The sequence below is a fragment of the Vulpes vulpes genome, chromosome 4 (genome assembly GCF_048418805.1).
Source record: "Vulpes vulpes isolate BD-2025 chromosome 4, VulVul3, whole genome shotgun sequence".
Classification (NCBI taxonomy): domain Eukaryota; kingdom Metazoa; phylum Chordata; class Mammalia; order Carnivora; family Canidae; genus Vulpes; species Vulpes vulpes.
In genome coordinates, this window is record NC_132783.1 from 41,570,119 (window position 1) to 41,586,843 (window position 16,725).

At 38.3% G+C, this 16,725-nt stretch overlaps 1 protein-coding gene and 1 pseudogene across 2 annotated transcripts in view; one reads left to right on the forward strand and one right to left on the reverse strand.

Annotated features, from left to right (window-relative positions):
• The window catches only part of NFKB1 (nuclear factor kappa B subunit 1), a 119,189-nt gene that overhangs the window by 19,646 nt on the left and 82,818 nt on the right, over positions 1-16,725 (reverse strand). For both annotated transcript variants that reach the window (XM_072755556.1, XM_072755557.1), the window contains exons 10-15: positions 14,941-15,032; positions 13,417-13,555; positions 5,925-6,068; positions 4,517-4,606; positions 1,976-2,161; positions 708-849 (exon numbers count right to left, since the gene is read on the reverse strand). In XM_072755556.1, the coding sequence (XP_072611657.1) occupies positions 708-849; positions 1,976-2,161; positions 4,517-4,606; positions 5,925-6,068; positions 13,417-13,555; positions 14,941-15,032 (793 nt within the window). The remainder of the gene's footprint in view (positions 1-707; positions 850-1,975; positions 2,162-4,516; positions 4,607-5,924; positions 6,069-13,416; positions 13,556-14,940; positions 15,033-16,725) is intronic.
• On the forward strand, positions 8,104-8,618 carry LOC112908354 (large ribosomal subunit protein uL14 pseudogene; annotated as a pseudogene).

Here is a 16,725-nt window from a genome sequence, read left to right on the forward strand (position 1 = left end):
TCCATGAAAGGGCCGAGAGAACTGTTTTAGAAAGAAGCCAGGTGCTTTGCAAATATAAGCTCAGTAACAGCAGAAACGGACGCATGGTGACTGGAATGCTGGCCGACTGCCGCATGAGTCAGAGCAGTCGCAGGAGCCCCATCCAGTCACAGACTGGTTACCACTAACAGAGGCAATAGGGAAGGAAATAGTAACTGGGAAAGAATGACAGTTGCCTCTTAATTGTTTTGTTGTTGCTGTGCTGTCTTTATTGGGCTTTTTCTTGAATATCCTACCATTATAAATATGCATTTGGGATAATGAGTGCTTTAGGGATCTGGCTGGATCAAAGTTTACTATTATGCCATTTCAGTAAATAAAACAAATGTTATTAATCCAGTAAATATTTATTAAATTTTATTCCAAATTTATCCCAATAAATAAGGCAAGGTTTCTGAAAAAGTACCATTCCCCACACACATTGTAGTTTTCTTGCTCAGAATGATGGACTCTTAGATGAGAACTAGCTATTCTAGAACCCAACAGGTGGGAGCCACAGGACAGGAGCAGCAAATTATGGAGTCAACCTTACTGACACATTCTTGTCCATGACAGTTTTCCAGTTATTGGCCCAGTACCTTTAAACGATTATTTTGTCTCCAGCCAGTAAGCACACAATGATTTTCTCTTCCTTCCACTAAAACAGCCTTCGTTTACAAGTGACTTACCTGTCCCCATTCTCATCCTGCACTGCAGTGAGATGGCGCTGGACAGCCAGCAGCATTTTCACATCTCCTGTCACCGCATAGTCAAAAAGGGCATTGGCATGCCGCTTGGCAAGCTGCATAGCCTTCTCTAGAAAGAGGTTATCTGCAAGGCAATGACCACAATCACAGTTGAGTTTCCTATACTTGCTCTACAGGTATGGCATGCTTGAGGTCAAAACCATCAGCATCAAGTTCTGACACCTCGACACACATCATTTTAGTTGCAAATGCTCCTTTCAGTACTTCTGGATTGTGTTCACTAGAAAAAGCACAATTGGACATTGGCTTACTGACAAATATAGAGGCTGATGTGAAAAATCTGTCTGTGGTTTGTTAGGGGAAAGACATTTAGAAATATCTGTTATCCTAGGGGGAACACTCAACCTCTGAAAACTGTTGATTCGATTACTATACTGTAAATAATCAATCTCATGATGAAATAATCCTCCACTGGAGTCTTAAACAACTCTCTCGTTAGGCAAAGTGTCAAAAAACACAGCTTATGCCACAGACAGACTTTCCATAAGCCATTGGTATTCTTGTGAAGTTTGCTTCCTGAAGGTGAGGGGAAGGCAAATTGACTCCTGCAGGCCAAAACCATGGGTGGCCTGTTTTTCTATGATCCCCCACCTAACCGTGCTTTGTACATTTTTAAGGTGGTGTTAAAAGAAAAAAAAATATGTGGTAGAGAACGAGTCAAAATATTTGCTATCTTTCCCTTCTCTTTTCTCTAATGAGCACTGGTTCAAAATATGCGGAGTGGATGGTCCCTCTCAATCTTATTTGTTCAAAGAGGGCCTCAGGGTAAGAGGAAATTTTCTTATTTTCAGGCAAAGTTCTATTCAGTATGACAGTCAAGCTATAGTCTAGAGAGAGGAGATTATTAAAGTCATGAAAACTTTTCTCTATTATCTATGACAGAAATGAACTGGATTATCTCTCACGATACCCCGAAACTATATAATTATGATGGAAGAATGCATATGCAAACTTCAGTACTTTATATTTGGAGAGAACACAGGGAAAACAGAAATATCAGTGTGAATAAATAATCGGACACATGCTTTTCAAAAGCTACAGAAATCTGAAGAGCATGTTGAAGTACATATTGATATATCATTTTTAGATTAACAGAAAATAGACTTGTTTTCTGGCAATAGTTTCCACACCTCGAACCAACCCAGCTTCTCACCAGTCAGTACAATGTAATCGTGTGTGTGCTCACTTACCTTGAAACCTAGAATTCTCTTCTTTTATTCCCACTGTATATGTCAGAGTAACCTCATCAACCCCCATGCTGGACTCCTTATCTTGTTCTGTGGGTTCAGTTACTTTCCCAGAGAGGTTTACTGCCTCTCTGTCCACATTCTTGCCACAACCTTCAGTATCATTTTTAGATGGGGTGTCTATGGTTCCTAAGATAAAAACAGAAACATCAGTTTCTTCTCAGTAAAATCTATTAAGTTATAATTTGCTGTTTCAATTGTCAGATAAAGATGGGAGGTAAGTTTACTGAAAAGGGAAAAGAAAAACTAATTTTTAAAAAAGATTTTATTTATTTATTCATGAGAGACACACACACAGAGAGGCAGAAACATAGGCAGAGGGAGAAGCAGGCTCCATGCAGGGAGTCCCACATGGACCCGATCCCGGGACTCCAGGATCACGCCCTGGGCTGAAGGCAGGTGCTTAACCGCTGAGCCACCCAGGCATCCCAAAAAATAGAAATTTAAAATTCCTTTTAAAATAGTCAAATCAGGGGTGCCTGGGTGGCTCAGTCGGTTAGGCATCTGCCTTTGGCACAGGTCATGATTCCAGGGTCCTGGGATTGAGCCCTAGGTCGGGCTCCCTGCTCACTGGGGAGTTTCCTTCTCCCTCTCCCTCTGTCTCTCCCCTTGCTCATGCTGTCTCTCTCAAATAAATAAGTAAAATCTTAAAAAAAAAAAGTCAAATCATAAGTAACTTGTTTTGAAGGTATTTTCAACTCTCACTTCTAAAAGACACATTTTTACTGAGGTATATAACTGACATATAACATTATATTCATTCAGGTATTTTATATACATATATAGTATAGATTATATATAGTATATTATACAGTATAATGATTTGATATTTTTATGTATTGTCAAATGATCACAATAATTCTAGTTAACATCAGTTAACATGTGTAGTTACAGAATTTTTTTCTAGTGATGAGAGCCTTTAAGATCTTGAAAAATTTTTGTTTATATTTCTAAAAACCTCCATTTCATTTTGATTATTTGTGAAGGAGAAAAAATGAAATACAGCTCTTTTGTGAATTACAGGGAAGTGGATTTTTTCTTTTAATCAATGCATGTGGGCCTGAACCCATGACCCTGAGTTGAAGTCAAGAGTCAGATGCTTAACTGACTGAACCACCTAGACATCCCAGAGAAGTGGAATTTTTAAAGTTTAAATAAAAGCAGAGGAATTACTTTTTTCCTGATGCTAATTAACCAAGCAAGTTGTTAAGACATGCTATCAAGTCACATTCTTCAGCGTGGCAGCTACTTGGTGTGCCATTTCTATGCTCCTTTCAGTCCGACCATGTCATCTGACAGGTATTATGAGAACACCTAAGTTTTGTGGGCACAACTGGCTCAAATCCTGGTTCTGCCGATAACAGATATGTGCCTTCAGTGAATGACTGAACATTTCTGAACCTCAGTGTCCTCTGTAAAATGGGAGACACTACTATTTTCCTTACAGAGCAATCATGAAGTTTACAGTCAAAAAATGTAGAAGCACCTGACATGAAACCAGCATTCCATACCCGGGAAGGCTTTATTGTGTTACTTCTTCAATGGATACACTAGAATGGACATGTTATATAAACTATGAACCCACAGTGTGACTACTGCAAATTAGGGGATGCATTTGATGGGAAAGACTATTTTATAAAACTCAAAGTGTCTTCAAAAGTATAGTATTTGAGGAAAAAAAAAAGGGAAAGAAAAGGTAAGTTTGGCTACCTTTTTATGTTTGAATGGCCAAGTTTACATGTCCCTTTTTATTTTATTTTATTTTATTTTATTTTATTTTATTTTATTTTATTTTATTTTTTGGTCCCTTTTTTAAAAGATTTATTTATTTATTTATTTAATTTATGATAGACATAGAGAGAGAGAGAGAGGCAGAGACACAGGAGGAGGGAGAAGCAGGTTCCATGCCAGGAGCCTGACGCAGGACTCGATCCCAGGACTCCAGGATCGCACCCTGGGCCAAAGGCAGGCGCTAAACTGCTAAGCCACCCAGGGATCCCCTACATGTCCCCTTTTAAAGTACTTCTCTTCTCCCAGTTCATGCCACTTACAAAGTAAATATGTAAGTATAAACATAGCATTGGGAACAGAATTTACACTTGCCACAGCAAATCATATTTTTTGGAAAAGTATCTTCTTAGTTTATTTACCTTTATCATTTTTTTTTTCAAGATGGCAATGTTGTGATAGGTAATGATAAAAAACTTTTTGGCATTAATTTTTTTATTCTATTCTCACTATTAAAACAAACAAACAAACAAACAAACAAACAAACAAACAAACCAAGGATGCCTGGGTGGCTCAGCAGTTGAGTGTCCTCCTTCGGCCCAGGGTGTGATCCTGGAGTCCCGGGATTGAGTCCCGCTCCTGCATGGAGTCTGCTTCTCTCTCTGCCTATGTCTCTGTCTCTGTCTCTCTCTGTGTGTCTATCATTATAAATAAGTAAAATCTTTAAAAAATTAAAAAAAAAACTATATTACTTACCATGTTTCATCCCGGCATTAGATTTAGTGGTTCCAGGATGGAAAGTAATTCCACCATATGTAGGAAATCCATAGTGAGGGAAACCATACCCTGAAATGGCAACCAAAATAATTAAAATCTCATGATGTTTAGTAAGTTAGTTTTTTTGTTTTGTTTTGTTTTGTTTGTGTTTTACAAAGACTTAACAAAGCTTGGTGTCTTTCCCTAAGGTGAGCACAGGCTTTGGTGTGGAAAGGCAGCGTGCTGGACACAGTGCTTCCGTTGAGAGTTAGTAAGACACGTTATGAGGGATCATGGGATGATCAGAATTCCACTCTGACCAAATTTACATTTTGGCAATTCAGACAATACCCAGACTTGGGGCAGCATGCCCAGGCTTGGGGCAGCATGGAGTTCATGCTGGAGAAAGACTCCCACTCTGTGTGGAAAGGAGAGGCTAATGGTGAGTGGTCACCAACCATACTTAGACTTGCTGACACAGAGGACCTTGAAATAACTTCTGGCGGGAAAAACTGAACCAAACAAAATACAGAAAAAATACTGACTCCTCCAAGGAAACATGACCACATTGTTCATTCTCAGGCATTTTTGGTGGAAGCATAAACTCGTACTTAAAACTCTTTGCGGAAGCAGCTAGTATTAGATGTCATACTCTCTGACACTGTAATTTTACTTCAAAGAATCTAATTTACAAAAACAATCTGGAATAAAAGAACAGCAATATGGACAAAGGAGTTCAGTAAAAAACCAGTAAAAAACAGGAAACACATTCAAGTAAGTAATACTATGGCATGTTCACTTGATGAAATGGTGCTTAAAATATTATGCTTACATAAAATTTATATTGCCATGGGGGAAATGCCTAGGTTAACCCATTAGGGGAAAAGCAGCATATATGATTCTATATACACAATCATGATTTGTTGATAATAAATAATATAGGTAAATAGGCTAAACACTATCTATTTTGAGGATTGCAGCTGTGCTCATGAAAATGCAAAAAATACATAGTATAATGTTTGCACAGAAAAAAATTGAGAAGTTACCCTTCAATAACCAGATTTTCTGTATCTTCAGACTTTCTACAATGTAGTATATATAATACGAAACCCTTCCAATGTTTCCAAAGAAAACCAAGACAGTATGGAAGGGAAGAAAGGAGAAATATGCCAAAATGTTAACAGACATATTCTTTAGATAACCAGCTTTGAGTGACTTTTCTTTCCTCTTAGAGTTTTTGGTGTTATCTATGTACTGCAAAATGAACATGCATTTCTCTGTTGGGAAATTTTAGTTAATTTAATATGTCACAGCCGCTCAACCTGCAGATGGTTTGGGAAATCTAGGAAAGGAAAATTCTACCTTCTCCAATGTGAAAAGCTCTAGAAAGAGCAGCTTTATTTCATACCTGGACCCGTACTTCCAGCACCGCCTCCTCCACCACCGCTGCCAAACATGCCTCCGCCTCCAGCTCCTGCTCCACTACCGCCACCGAAACTATCTGAGAAATTAGGCATGAGCTTCTGCCGTTTCCTCTGCACTTCCTCTTTATCTGTATTTAAAGGAAGAGAAACCAGAGGAGAAAAGACTGATTCCATTCCACTACTAGCCACAGAAAGAATATTGATTCTGATGGTATTTTTAAACATCTTAAAGGGAAACAGAAATTACCCAAGGAGGAAGAGATGCCAAATTTCAAGAAGCATTATATTTATTCCAATGGATTTGAAGACTAAGAACCTGCCTCAGAGAGACCACAGAACAGTACACACCCAAATCCTCTCCACAACAGTTTCTGAAGTCCACAATGTCATTCAAAATAGTGAAAGACTAGATTTCCCTTCAAAGGTTAAGATACTGAAGCTACCGGAATAAGAAAAAAAATATTAAGCATTTTCATTTGGTCACACGATTACCAACCAACTAACATTTATAATGCATCTACATGAGCTAAGTGCTAGGGAGAAAGAGAAGTAGAAATAATATCTTTGCTGTCAAGAACCCTCCAATATTTTAAGGTTGTGGAGGAAAGACTTGGAGAGATAGCACCATAATGCTATGTATGCTTAATTGATGGTGCACATCAATTTTTCCAGGAGTTTAAAGAGGGATTTTTAGGAAAGTCTCTGTGGGCTAGAAAATTCAGGTAAGGCTTCCCAGAATCAACTCTGTATCAGGGGAGGGCAATGGGAGGATTTTCTGGAAATGAGATCTAGAGGGAAAATAATGAAGGATAGATGCAAGCTGTGTGCTTCTGAGAGCTGCAGTGGATCGGTCCAGCTGAAGTGAAAGTTTAGCATGAAAAATGCCTGAGAAATGGGGCTGATCGAGACCACACTGTAGAGCTTCTGGATTGTAAACTAAGAGATTTACAAGCAGGAGAGCCACGGTGTGTTTCTGAACTAGGGGATGATGTGTACTGGGTGGTATTTTAGGAAGCCTCCTCTGTCACTGGTGCATAGGACAAAATAAAGAGTCAAAGTGAGAGGCAGAGACAGCACAGACTAAAGAGATGGGGGTTGTTCCTTACTGGGCAACACCATGACAATACAAGTGGGCAAACCCCAGAAATACAATCAAAGAGGGACTGGTAGTCACTGGTGACTGATGAGACTCCAGGAAAGTCTAAGACCACTACATGACTAAAATACAGTGATGCTCTCTGAGATTTTTGACTATCCAGGTCTCGACACTAGCTAGACTGTTGTCCCTCATTCCTGTAGTTGCTGTTTTTCTTTTGCTTTTCACTATCTGTTGTTCTCACCAGCCCCACTGCCTTTGTGGTCCATTATTGTGTTCTTGTTTCTTCTTTCTGTTTCTGTTTCTTTCTCTTTTCTGATCTTCCTACCATATCTTTTTTTTTTTTTTTTACTCCCTTTTCTCTTTTGGGCTAAAAGGGTGATGGAAGTTTTTTGTTTAAATAAATAGCCAACGTGGTGTTCTTTTTTTTCAATCTGCAGGCTGATACCTAATAATTGTCCTATTTCTGATTCTTCAATGTTGATTCTGGCCATTGTTTATGTTCAGAAAGATCTTCATTTACTTCTAAATCTGTGATTGTTCCAGTCATCTCAGGGCTCAAGAGATTTCTCCTACTGATTACCTCACAGTCACCTCAGTGCAGCTGGAAGACTGAAGCATGGAAAAGTAGGATACAGAGAAACACCCATAAAATAATCGTTTAAAAATGGATTGTATCCAGACGTGTTAGGAAGAAAGCCAATGTGGGTCAACTTGAAGAGAAAGTTGTTGGCCTCAAAGTGGAGAAACTTTAAATGTCCTTATCAAAGGTTTTGGACTGATTTATAAAATTTTCCATCCATTGACTATAACCAACTAATAGTCATACTTATTACTCATCCTATAAACTGTTGATCTCACATAGAATATTAGTTCATTAGAAATATGAAATACAAGAGGGAAGCAGACAACTTCATTCATCTTCAGGGATAAATGTTACCTACTGACATACTTTCTAGCAAAGCATTTGGTATTTGCTGCTTACTCCTTTGGACTTAGAAAACAGATGTTCACTATAAAATGGGAATTTTTGAGTCGACTTAAAAAATACCAACTATCCTATATTCATTAAGATTTCAATGTCAAGCGTGTTCAAGATGTCGAAGCGAGGACGTGGTGGGTCCTCCGGTGCAAAATTCCGGATTTCCCTGGGTCTTCCGGTAGGAGCCGTCATCAATTGTGCTGACAACACAGGAGCCAAAAATCTGTATATTATCTCTGTGAAGGGGATTAAGGGACGCTTGAACAGACTTCCTGATGCTGGTGTGGGGGACATGGTGATGGCCACAGTGAAGAAAGGCAAACCACAGCTCAGGAAGAAGGTACATCCAGCAGTGGTGATTCGACAACGAAAATCATACCGGAGAAAAGATGGTGTGTTTCTCTATTTTGAGGATAACGCGGGGGTCATAGTAAATGATAAAGGTGAAATGAAAAGGTTCTGCTATTACAGGACCAGTCGCAAAGGAGTGTGCAGACTTGTGGCCTAGGATTGCTTCCAATGCTGGCAGCATTGCATAATTCTTTGGTGTATTTGTTTAAAAAAAAAATAAAAATTATTTGTTCTAAAAAAAAAAAAAAAGATTTCAATGTCAAGAAACTGATACAGAAAATTTCATTCTCACAAGTGTTTAAATAAAAGAATCTGCAGTCTAAATTTCCCCAGAAGTGACCATGGACATTTTCCCATTGTATTCATTTATCTTTGTGGTCTGCCTTTGACAGTGGCACCATGGGTTGTACTATGAAACATCAATCTATTCTAGAAGGGACCAAAGTGGTCACTTACTATAAGCCCTCCTTTTACAGAAGAGGAAATAGAAGCTAGGATGATTAAGGGACTTGTCAGAGGTCAGGGCATGGTAAGGATCAGATCCAAAGTCTAGTCAGCTTTCCATTATATTAGGCTGCCATTCTTTGGGAAATGCCCCAAAATATCTCTGCTTTCCTCCCCCCACACCATGTCCACCCTTCACTTTAAAGTTTTTATTCATTTACTTAAAAGATAGAGAGGGTAAGCAGGAGGGAGATGGAGAGAGAATCTGACGCCGACTCCGTCCCCAGTGTAGTGCCCCATGTGGGGCTTGATCCCATGATCGCAAGATCACCACCTGAATCGCAACCAAGAGTCAGACACCTAACTCACTGAGCCACCAAGGGGTTCCTCTGTTTCTTTTAATAACTGGTGATTATGATAATAGTTTAGTTCACAAACTATTATCTAGATGCACTTTTAGTTTTTACCCCTTTTTGCTATGTGTTTGCCTTAAAAGGACTTCATTCTCATTTCCAGGTTCCAAGTATTCTAGTAAAGATGTCTGTATTCCTTTCGTAATTTAAATATTATGATTACATTTCTTCTGAATCTTTGTCTTTTCAGACTGAAAAATCACATGGTCTTTTTTGCTTACACACAGCAGTTCCTCAACTCTCTTCTTCCCTTTTCAATCATCCCTCTCTTATTATTTTAATTGTCTTCCCTGAACCCAACCATCTTCATGAAGTTTGTATGAGGTATAATATCAATAACCATACAGGGTGCAGAGTTCTGGGCTGGCTATAAAATAAAAAGGAATATGTTATATTTCTTTGCTTGATGTCCTCCTTGATGCACCCAAGAAGTTACCAGCCTTTTGGATGAGGATGGCAACTTGGTCAGTCAATCAATAAGTCACCTTTCATACTTACAAGAGCCAGGATATGGAAGCAGTCCAAGTGTCCATTGATTAATGAATGGATAAAGATGGTGTGTGTGTGTGTGTGTGTGTGTGTGTGTGAGTGTGATAATACACACATATATAAAATGGAATATTATTCAGCCATAAATAAGAATGAAACCTTGCCTTCTGCAACAACATGGATGGAGCTAGAGAACATTATGCTATGCGATATAAGTCAGTCAGAGAGAGACAAATATACGATTATATGATTTCACTCATGTGGAATTTAACAAAACAAACAAGCAAAGAAAAAGTAAAGAGAGAGAGAAATAAATCAAGAAACAGACTTTTAATTACAGAGAACAAACTTATGGTTACCAGAGGGGAGGTATGTTGGGGTGATGATGAAATAGGTGATGGGGATTAAGGAGAGCACTTGCTGTGATGAGCACTGGGTGATGTATGGAAGTGTTGAATCACTACATCGTACACCTGAAACTAATATTACACTGCATGTTAACTACTGTAATTAAAATAAAAACCTTAAAAAAATAAGTCAGCTTTCAGATATATCTCAGCATCTACCATATGACATATATTAAGGGGTGCCTGGCTGGATCAGTCAGTAGAGCACACACACATCTCTTGATCTCAGCATCGTAAATTCAAGCCCCACATGGGCGTAGAGCCTACTTAAAAAAAAAAAAATATATATATATATATATATATATATATATATATATATATGATTTATTTTGTTCTAGATGTTGGAAATGCAGCAATGAACATGAAAGACCAAATCTGTGACTTAAAGAAAATTTTTCCTATTGGAGATGGAAGAAGACAATAGATATATAAATTAATAGATAAGACAATTTTACATATTGATAAAAATGATGAATAATACAAAATTAGGTAACGACATAGGGAGGGACTGCAGGTGCTGGAGCAGTGGAAGGTGTGTCTAATAACTTCTAAAAAATGTATACAATGATTTCCTGGGTTGTATAGTTTGGATTCACTTTCATACACTCACTCTTATATTAAACGGCCTGCTACTTTTCTGACCAGTCTTATGCCTAGTGTGATAATTGCTCTTTGTGATTATTTCATCTTGGGATTTTATAATCCAGACAGTTTTACTGACTAAGGTAATTTGTTACCTTCAATAAAACATTTCTAGTCTCACACAACTTATCACAATGTATTTTGGCCATTCTTTCTGTGGAGCTCAACTTCTAACTCTTTATTTTTGCAGATGGTTCTTCTTATTTGTTTGTATTACATGGAGCTTTTAGTCAATGACAGTCTGAAAGTGTTTGAAGCATGCATGTGGGGATTTTGAACTTTCAGGAGACCCCATTCTTTAACCCCAGCATCTGATAAATCCGATTACGGATGAATGTCTGAACATGCCCCTGCTGCATCTTACTCTTTTGATGAACAGATACTACTGGAAAAGGTAGACAAGCAGCCTAGAAACCAAGCTCAGCTTTGTAAGTTTCTAGGCTCATACATATGTAGATAATCTTGGTATCCTTTTAAAATATAATCCTCTGTGTTAAGAACTGACATTATGTTAAGACATATTTTAGGAGAAGAAATCTATTCTTTCCCTCAGAAAGTCCCCCCAAATTAGCCATATTTCTCTTCTGTATCTATTAAAGAAGAGTGTTTAATTGAAAGCAGTGATTTTCATCTGCAGCATCTGGAAGACCTCAGGCTGTTGCTGGGTGGAGAAATAAGGGTAGATGGGCTTCTGGGAAGGCTGAATGGGTTGGCTCCCCACTTCCACTTTAACCAGAGGCCATCAGGCAAATGTCCTGGGATTTTGCATGAAATTTTATGTGGATGGGGGAAAAAAAGGCTCTTCTGTTGACAATGTTTTCACACCATGGTAATGGAATGCACTATCAATTGGGTCCATCAGTGGACAGGTCATAACCTCTGAAAAGAAACAAGAACTCATGGAATTATCTTCTAAATGCTTCTGCCACAACACAAATTCTAGGAAAAGCACCTTTCTTCAAGGAATACACATCACATGTTTTTATCACAGGATCCAACACCCTTGTGGATCATCACTATGGCACCTTTGTGGCTTCAGATGCCAGTCAGGATGTGCCCTGTAATAATCATTTCATTGACCTCCCCCTGTGACCTCCCTCTAATCCAGGGATTTCTGATTTTGTTTGTGCTAGGACTCCTTTTTCAGTCCTGCGAAGTCTATGGATCTCTTCTCAGAATCATAGTTGTATATGTAAAATACAAAATAGGATTATAAAGAAAGCTGATTATATCAAAGTCCATTTCTTAACTTTAAAGACCCCCGCCCCTCCTTGGGAGTCACTGGATCTAGGTTAAGAAATATCTTTGAACAATTATCTCATTTAGGATTCTATCACACTCATTCTGAGAGGATTCTCAATGCTGAATTTCCCACCCTGCCCTCTGGATTTCCAGTCCTATCTTTTGATTGGCTTGTTAGGAATTTGCCAGAGGAACCTAAAATGCAACATATTTTAAATTGAGGTCCTTCTTTGCCCACTCAAACCTACTTTTTTGCTCCTTTGATTGTTTCATCAATTCAACCACATAACAATTGTCCTAGGCTGGGATTCCTCAAACCATCTATGATTCCCCAATTTTTCCTTCACCTCCTACCTTAACCAGCATCTGGGTCTTCTTGACACCACCTTCTCCTTTCATTCTCTGCACTAATATCTTTATGAACCTCACCATTTATCACGTGGACTCTTGCATTACTCTTTGGACTTGTCTGTTGGACGTGTACTCCTTATCTGCTGCTCAGGTGGTCTCAGTGTCCACAGAAGGAAGTCAGGGCCAACATTCCAAATCCAAACAGGCCTGGTCATTACCCTTTCCAGAGTCAATCAGAGCTCTTCAGCTGCCAATCACAGTACTTCTGAGCCTGGCCCTGGCCTTCAGTGGTCCATTCTGGTGCTCACAAGGCTCACTTCTTTCTGAACAAACACTAATTGTTTAGCTCCTCTAGTCCCCTAAGCCCAGGAAACCCTTTTCCTTCCTTGTTTCTCACACAACTACTGAAATACACTGGCCCCCCTTACCCCCACCCAGGCTGAAGGACCTTGAAGAAACTAACTTCTTCATGGCTTCTTTCAAATCAACAGTCCTCAGCATTCTCATATGTGTTTGTGGCTGTTTCTCTTTGGAGCTTATCAAAATCATAATTCACATTATAACTATGCAAGGAGACTATTCTTTCTTCTTTCCCCTTCTTGGGGTATCTTTTGTGAGGAAAAGATTGGTGCTTCATTCATTTTTATGGTTCCACACTGCATGGTGGCTGAGTCTCCTGTTCTATTGCCTGAGGCCAGTTGATGGAATGGCTGATTCTCCTGAATAGGAAGCTATCATTCCAACTCAGCTGCCTGAACCCCAAGATCCTCAATAAATGACAGACTCTCAGATTCAAAGACCAATTCTCAAATATCTAAATCTCATACAAGTTTGGTAAAAAAAAAAAATAGCATTGTTTTGAAAGGCTGGACTTAATTCCATGAACCCCAAAATAGTATATCACTTCTCTCTTCCCTAAAAATAAGTACCATGGGTCCAGGGGCCAATTCCTAGGAAGTCATTCAAAGGAAGTGGCCAACAGATCTTTTCTAATCAGCTTTGTCCTTTAATGGGAACAAGCACAAGTATGGAATACAAGTATGAAAGCAACCAAGTTACCTTTGATTTCAGGGTAGTAGAGAAAAGGTTTGGGTTCACTAGTTTCCAAATCAGATTTCCTCCGAAGCTGGACGAACACAGAGGCTGGTTTTGTGATGTTGACATCTTTATACTTTGGCGTTTTGAAGACAATGGCAAACTGCAGGATACAAAGATCCAAATGTTGGGGTAGGCCCACTTTTTTCCCCCAGCAATGCTACTCATTAAATGTATTCTTTATGCCCAATGTTTAGACATATTTACTAAAAAATACAGCAACCTAGAGAAAGTTACAAACCCAGAATTCTATACTCATACATTGTGACACAATGGCATTCACTGAAAATTCTCCTTGCCACCCCTAGCACTCCAATCCAGGCAATTCCTACTGTGAGCCTGCTCCCAGAGGGAAACACGACACCTTATTAATTCCTTTTGTATTCTCCCAAAGTTTCTTTATGCATATGCAAACATGAACATTCTATCTTTTTTATATCCACTTTGTTTTATATCTTTAAAAAATTTTAATGTTATACTTCTGAGATTTTTTCCGCATTAGTTCATAGATTACTCATTCTCTTTAATAAGTGCATAATACTCCGTCACACAATACACCATTATTTAACTGGCCACTTCCTGATGTACATTTGGATTGCTTCCAACTTTGGGGAGTGAAAACAGTATTTCTCAATCTCTCAGAGTGATTAAGATGGGATACAGCATTTTCATTTCTTACTCATATACTCAGTTGTCACTGGGAACTCTTGATTGATTATGAGGATATCAGCCTCAAGTAGCAGACTCTTCCTTTCAATGCTTTTCATTAGAACATCTCATTAGGAGGTCTCATCATAATTACTCTGATGAACACTTAATGCACCAGCTGTGTCCCCTCAAAATTCATATGCTGAAGCCCTAACCCTTAGTGTGGCTATATTTGGAGAAAGAGCTTTTATGGAAGTAATTAAGGTTAAATGAGGTCATGAGGGTAGGGTTGTGACTGGACAAGATTTTAGTGTTCTTATAGGAAGAGACACCAAGAGCTTACTTATTCTCTTCTCTCTGCCATGTGGGGACACAGCCAGAAGGTGGCTGTCTGCATGCCAGGAGAAGAAAGCTCTCACCAGGAACCGACCCTGTCGGGCCTTGATCTGGGACTTCTAGCCTCCAGAACTGTGACGAAATAAATTTCTGTTGCTTAATACACCCAGTCGATGGCATTTTGTTATGGCAGTCTGAACAGACTAATGCAAATACTTAAAATAGTTCCAATAAAGGATCCAAGGGCCATTGCCTAATGGTTAGGTGATCAGACACCCAAATGAAATGTCTTGACAAGGTCTCAGAGCCAGTGGTCTAAGGCCTTGTTCATAATTCTGTGGTAGATAACTTTTCTGGAAAACAAGAGTCTTAAAAATAGTATCCTTTTATGCAAATTAAAAAAATATTTATGATTTTTTTTCTTTTTTTGTACATGGAAATTAAGCACTGAACTTCAACAGGACAGAAAATGAAAAATCATCACCATCACCATAATCCACTTACTTGTCTATGAACATCTGTGGGGGAAAAATCCCCAAATCCTTCCCAGATCCCACCATTTTCCTCCTCTTCATAAAATCGAATCTGGATGTCATCTGCAAACAATCACATTTAGGTATATAATTTCACATGGAGAAATAATATTTATAAGCCTGCTGTTTCCAGATTCTACCTACTATGTATTTAAACTTAAAAAAAATTAATATGAAAGATACTTTTAAAACCTTTTAAAATTTTCACAAATTACTGAATTTTTTTGTTACCACACTAATGGATCTTGAGTTTCATTTACATTCAGAGACTACTAGATTTACCTCTTCAATCTGCCTTTTCTCTTACTTAGTCTTTTTGACCTTCCCACTTTCCATCACTAGCCCAATTCACTCCTGAGAAATATGAAGGATACTGAGGAGTATTATAATCCCCAAAGGTGGTTCAAACTCCATATGGATCTACATAATAATATTTAACTTATATGAAGTTAAAGTTAAGTATACTTAGTAAAGTATACTATATGGCAGGCACTATTTTAAGTGATTTATATGTACACATTAACTGATTTCATCTTCACAATAACTGCAATGCAGGTATACTATTAATATCTTCATTTTGCGGAAGAGAAACTGTAGTCCATGGAGGTTAAGTGACTTATCCAAGGTTGAGTAGCTAGTAAATGGAGAAGTCAGAATTTGAACACAGATTCCAGGCTCATAAACATTCTACTATGCTGCTTCCCTATGATACTTTATCAGTCCATACTGACAACTTGTTAAAAACATTGTATCAGTCAAGTTCCTTTGGATGAGATTAGAATGCCTAAATTTTACACTTCTGTCATGGATTCTACTTCTGCAGAAATATCATAATATAACTCAGATTGGCATCTCCCTGGCTTCACTTCTCATTTTTATAGGAAGGACTGCACTATTGACTTATGAAAACTAAGTTCATATTTCTATTTAAATAGAATTTATGGGCAGCCCAGGTGGCTCAGCGGTTTAGCGCCACCTTCAGCCCGGGTGTGATTCTGGAGCGCCCGGATCGAGTCCCACATCGGGCTCCCCGCATGGAGCCTGCTTCTCCCTCTGCCTGTGTCCCTGCCTCTGTGTGTGTGTGTGTGTGTGTGTGTGTGTGTGTGTTTCTCATGAATAAATATATAAAATCTTTAAAAAATAAATAAATAAATAGAATTTTAGGAATATTAAGGTTAGATAAAACATCTCATTAGCTCCTGGTCAATTCCTTTGCCTTCAGGTAGGACTAAATTGGACTTAGTTATTCAGACTCTTCAAGCCAGGTACGAGATTTTTCTTAATGAGCCATTCCAATGTAATGATGATGATTAAGAATCACATTCATAAGCAAAGGTACTCAGATTGTGTTTACTCACTGAATGTACACATATTACTGGATAGAATGGGTTAAAAGAAGGCTGATACCAGATTATGCAGAGACAGTGGAAACTTTTTTCAGATAAAGATACATATACCTTTACCTTAAAATATGATCCCATCTTTTTCTGACTTTTTAATCTCAGGCCATTTTCCTCGAATGATAATGTTCTTTCTTTCTTTCTTTCTTTCTTTCTTTCTTTCTTTTTTTTTAAGCCACCATTCTTTTATTTAGTAGCTATATTTTCAGTTACGCATTCTTTACTTTGAAAACGCTCACCATTTTGTCGTGAGTAGAACTTTATTATACTATTCTATTACTGTATTTTAAAAATGAGCTGTTTGAGAAAATACTACAATCGCTTTCAGCTTTTGCTTACTTATAAATCTTGTACCA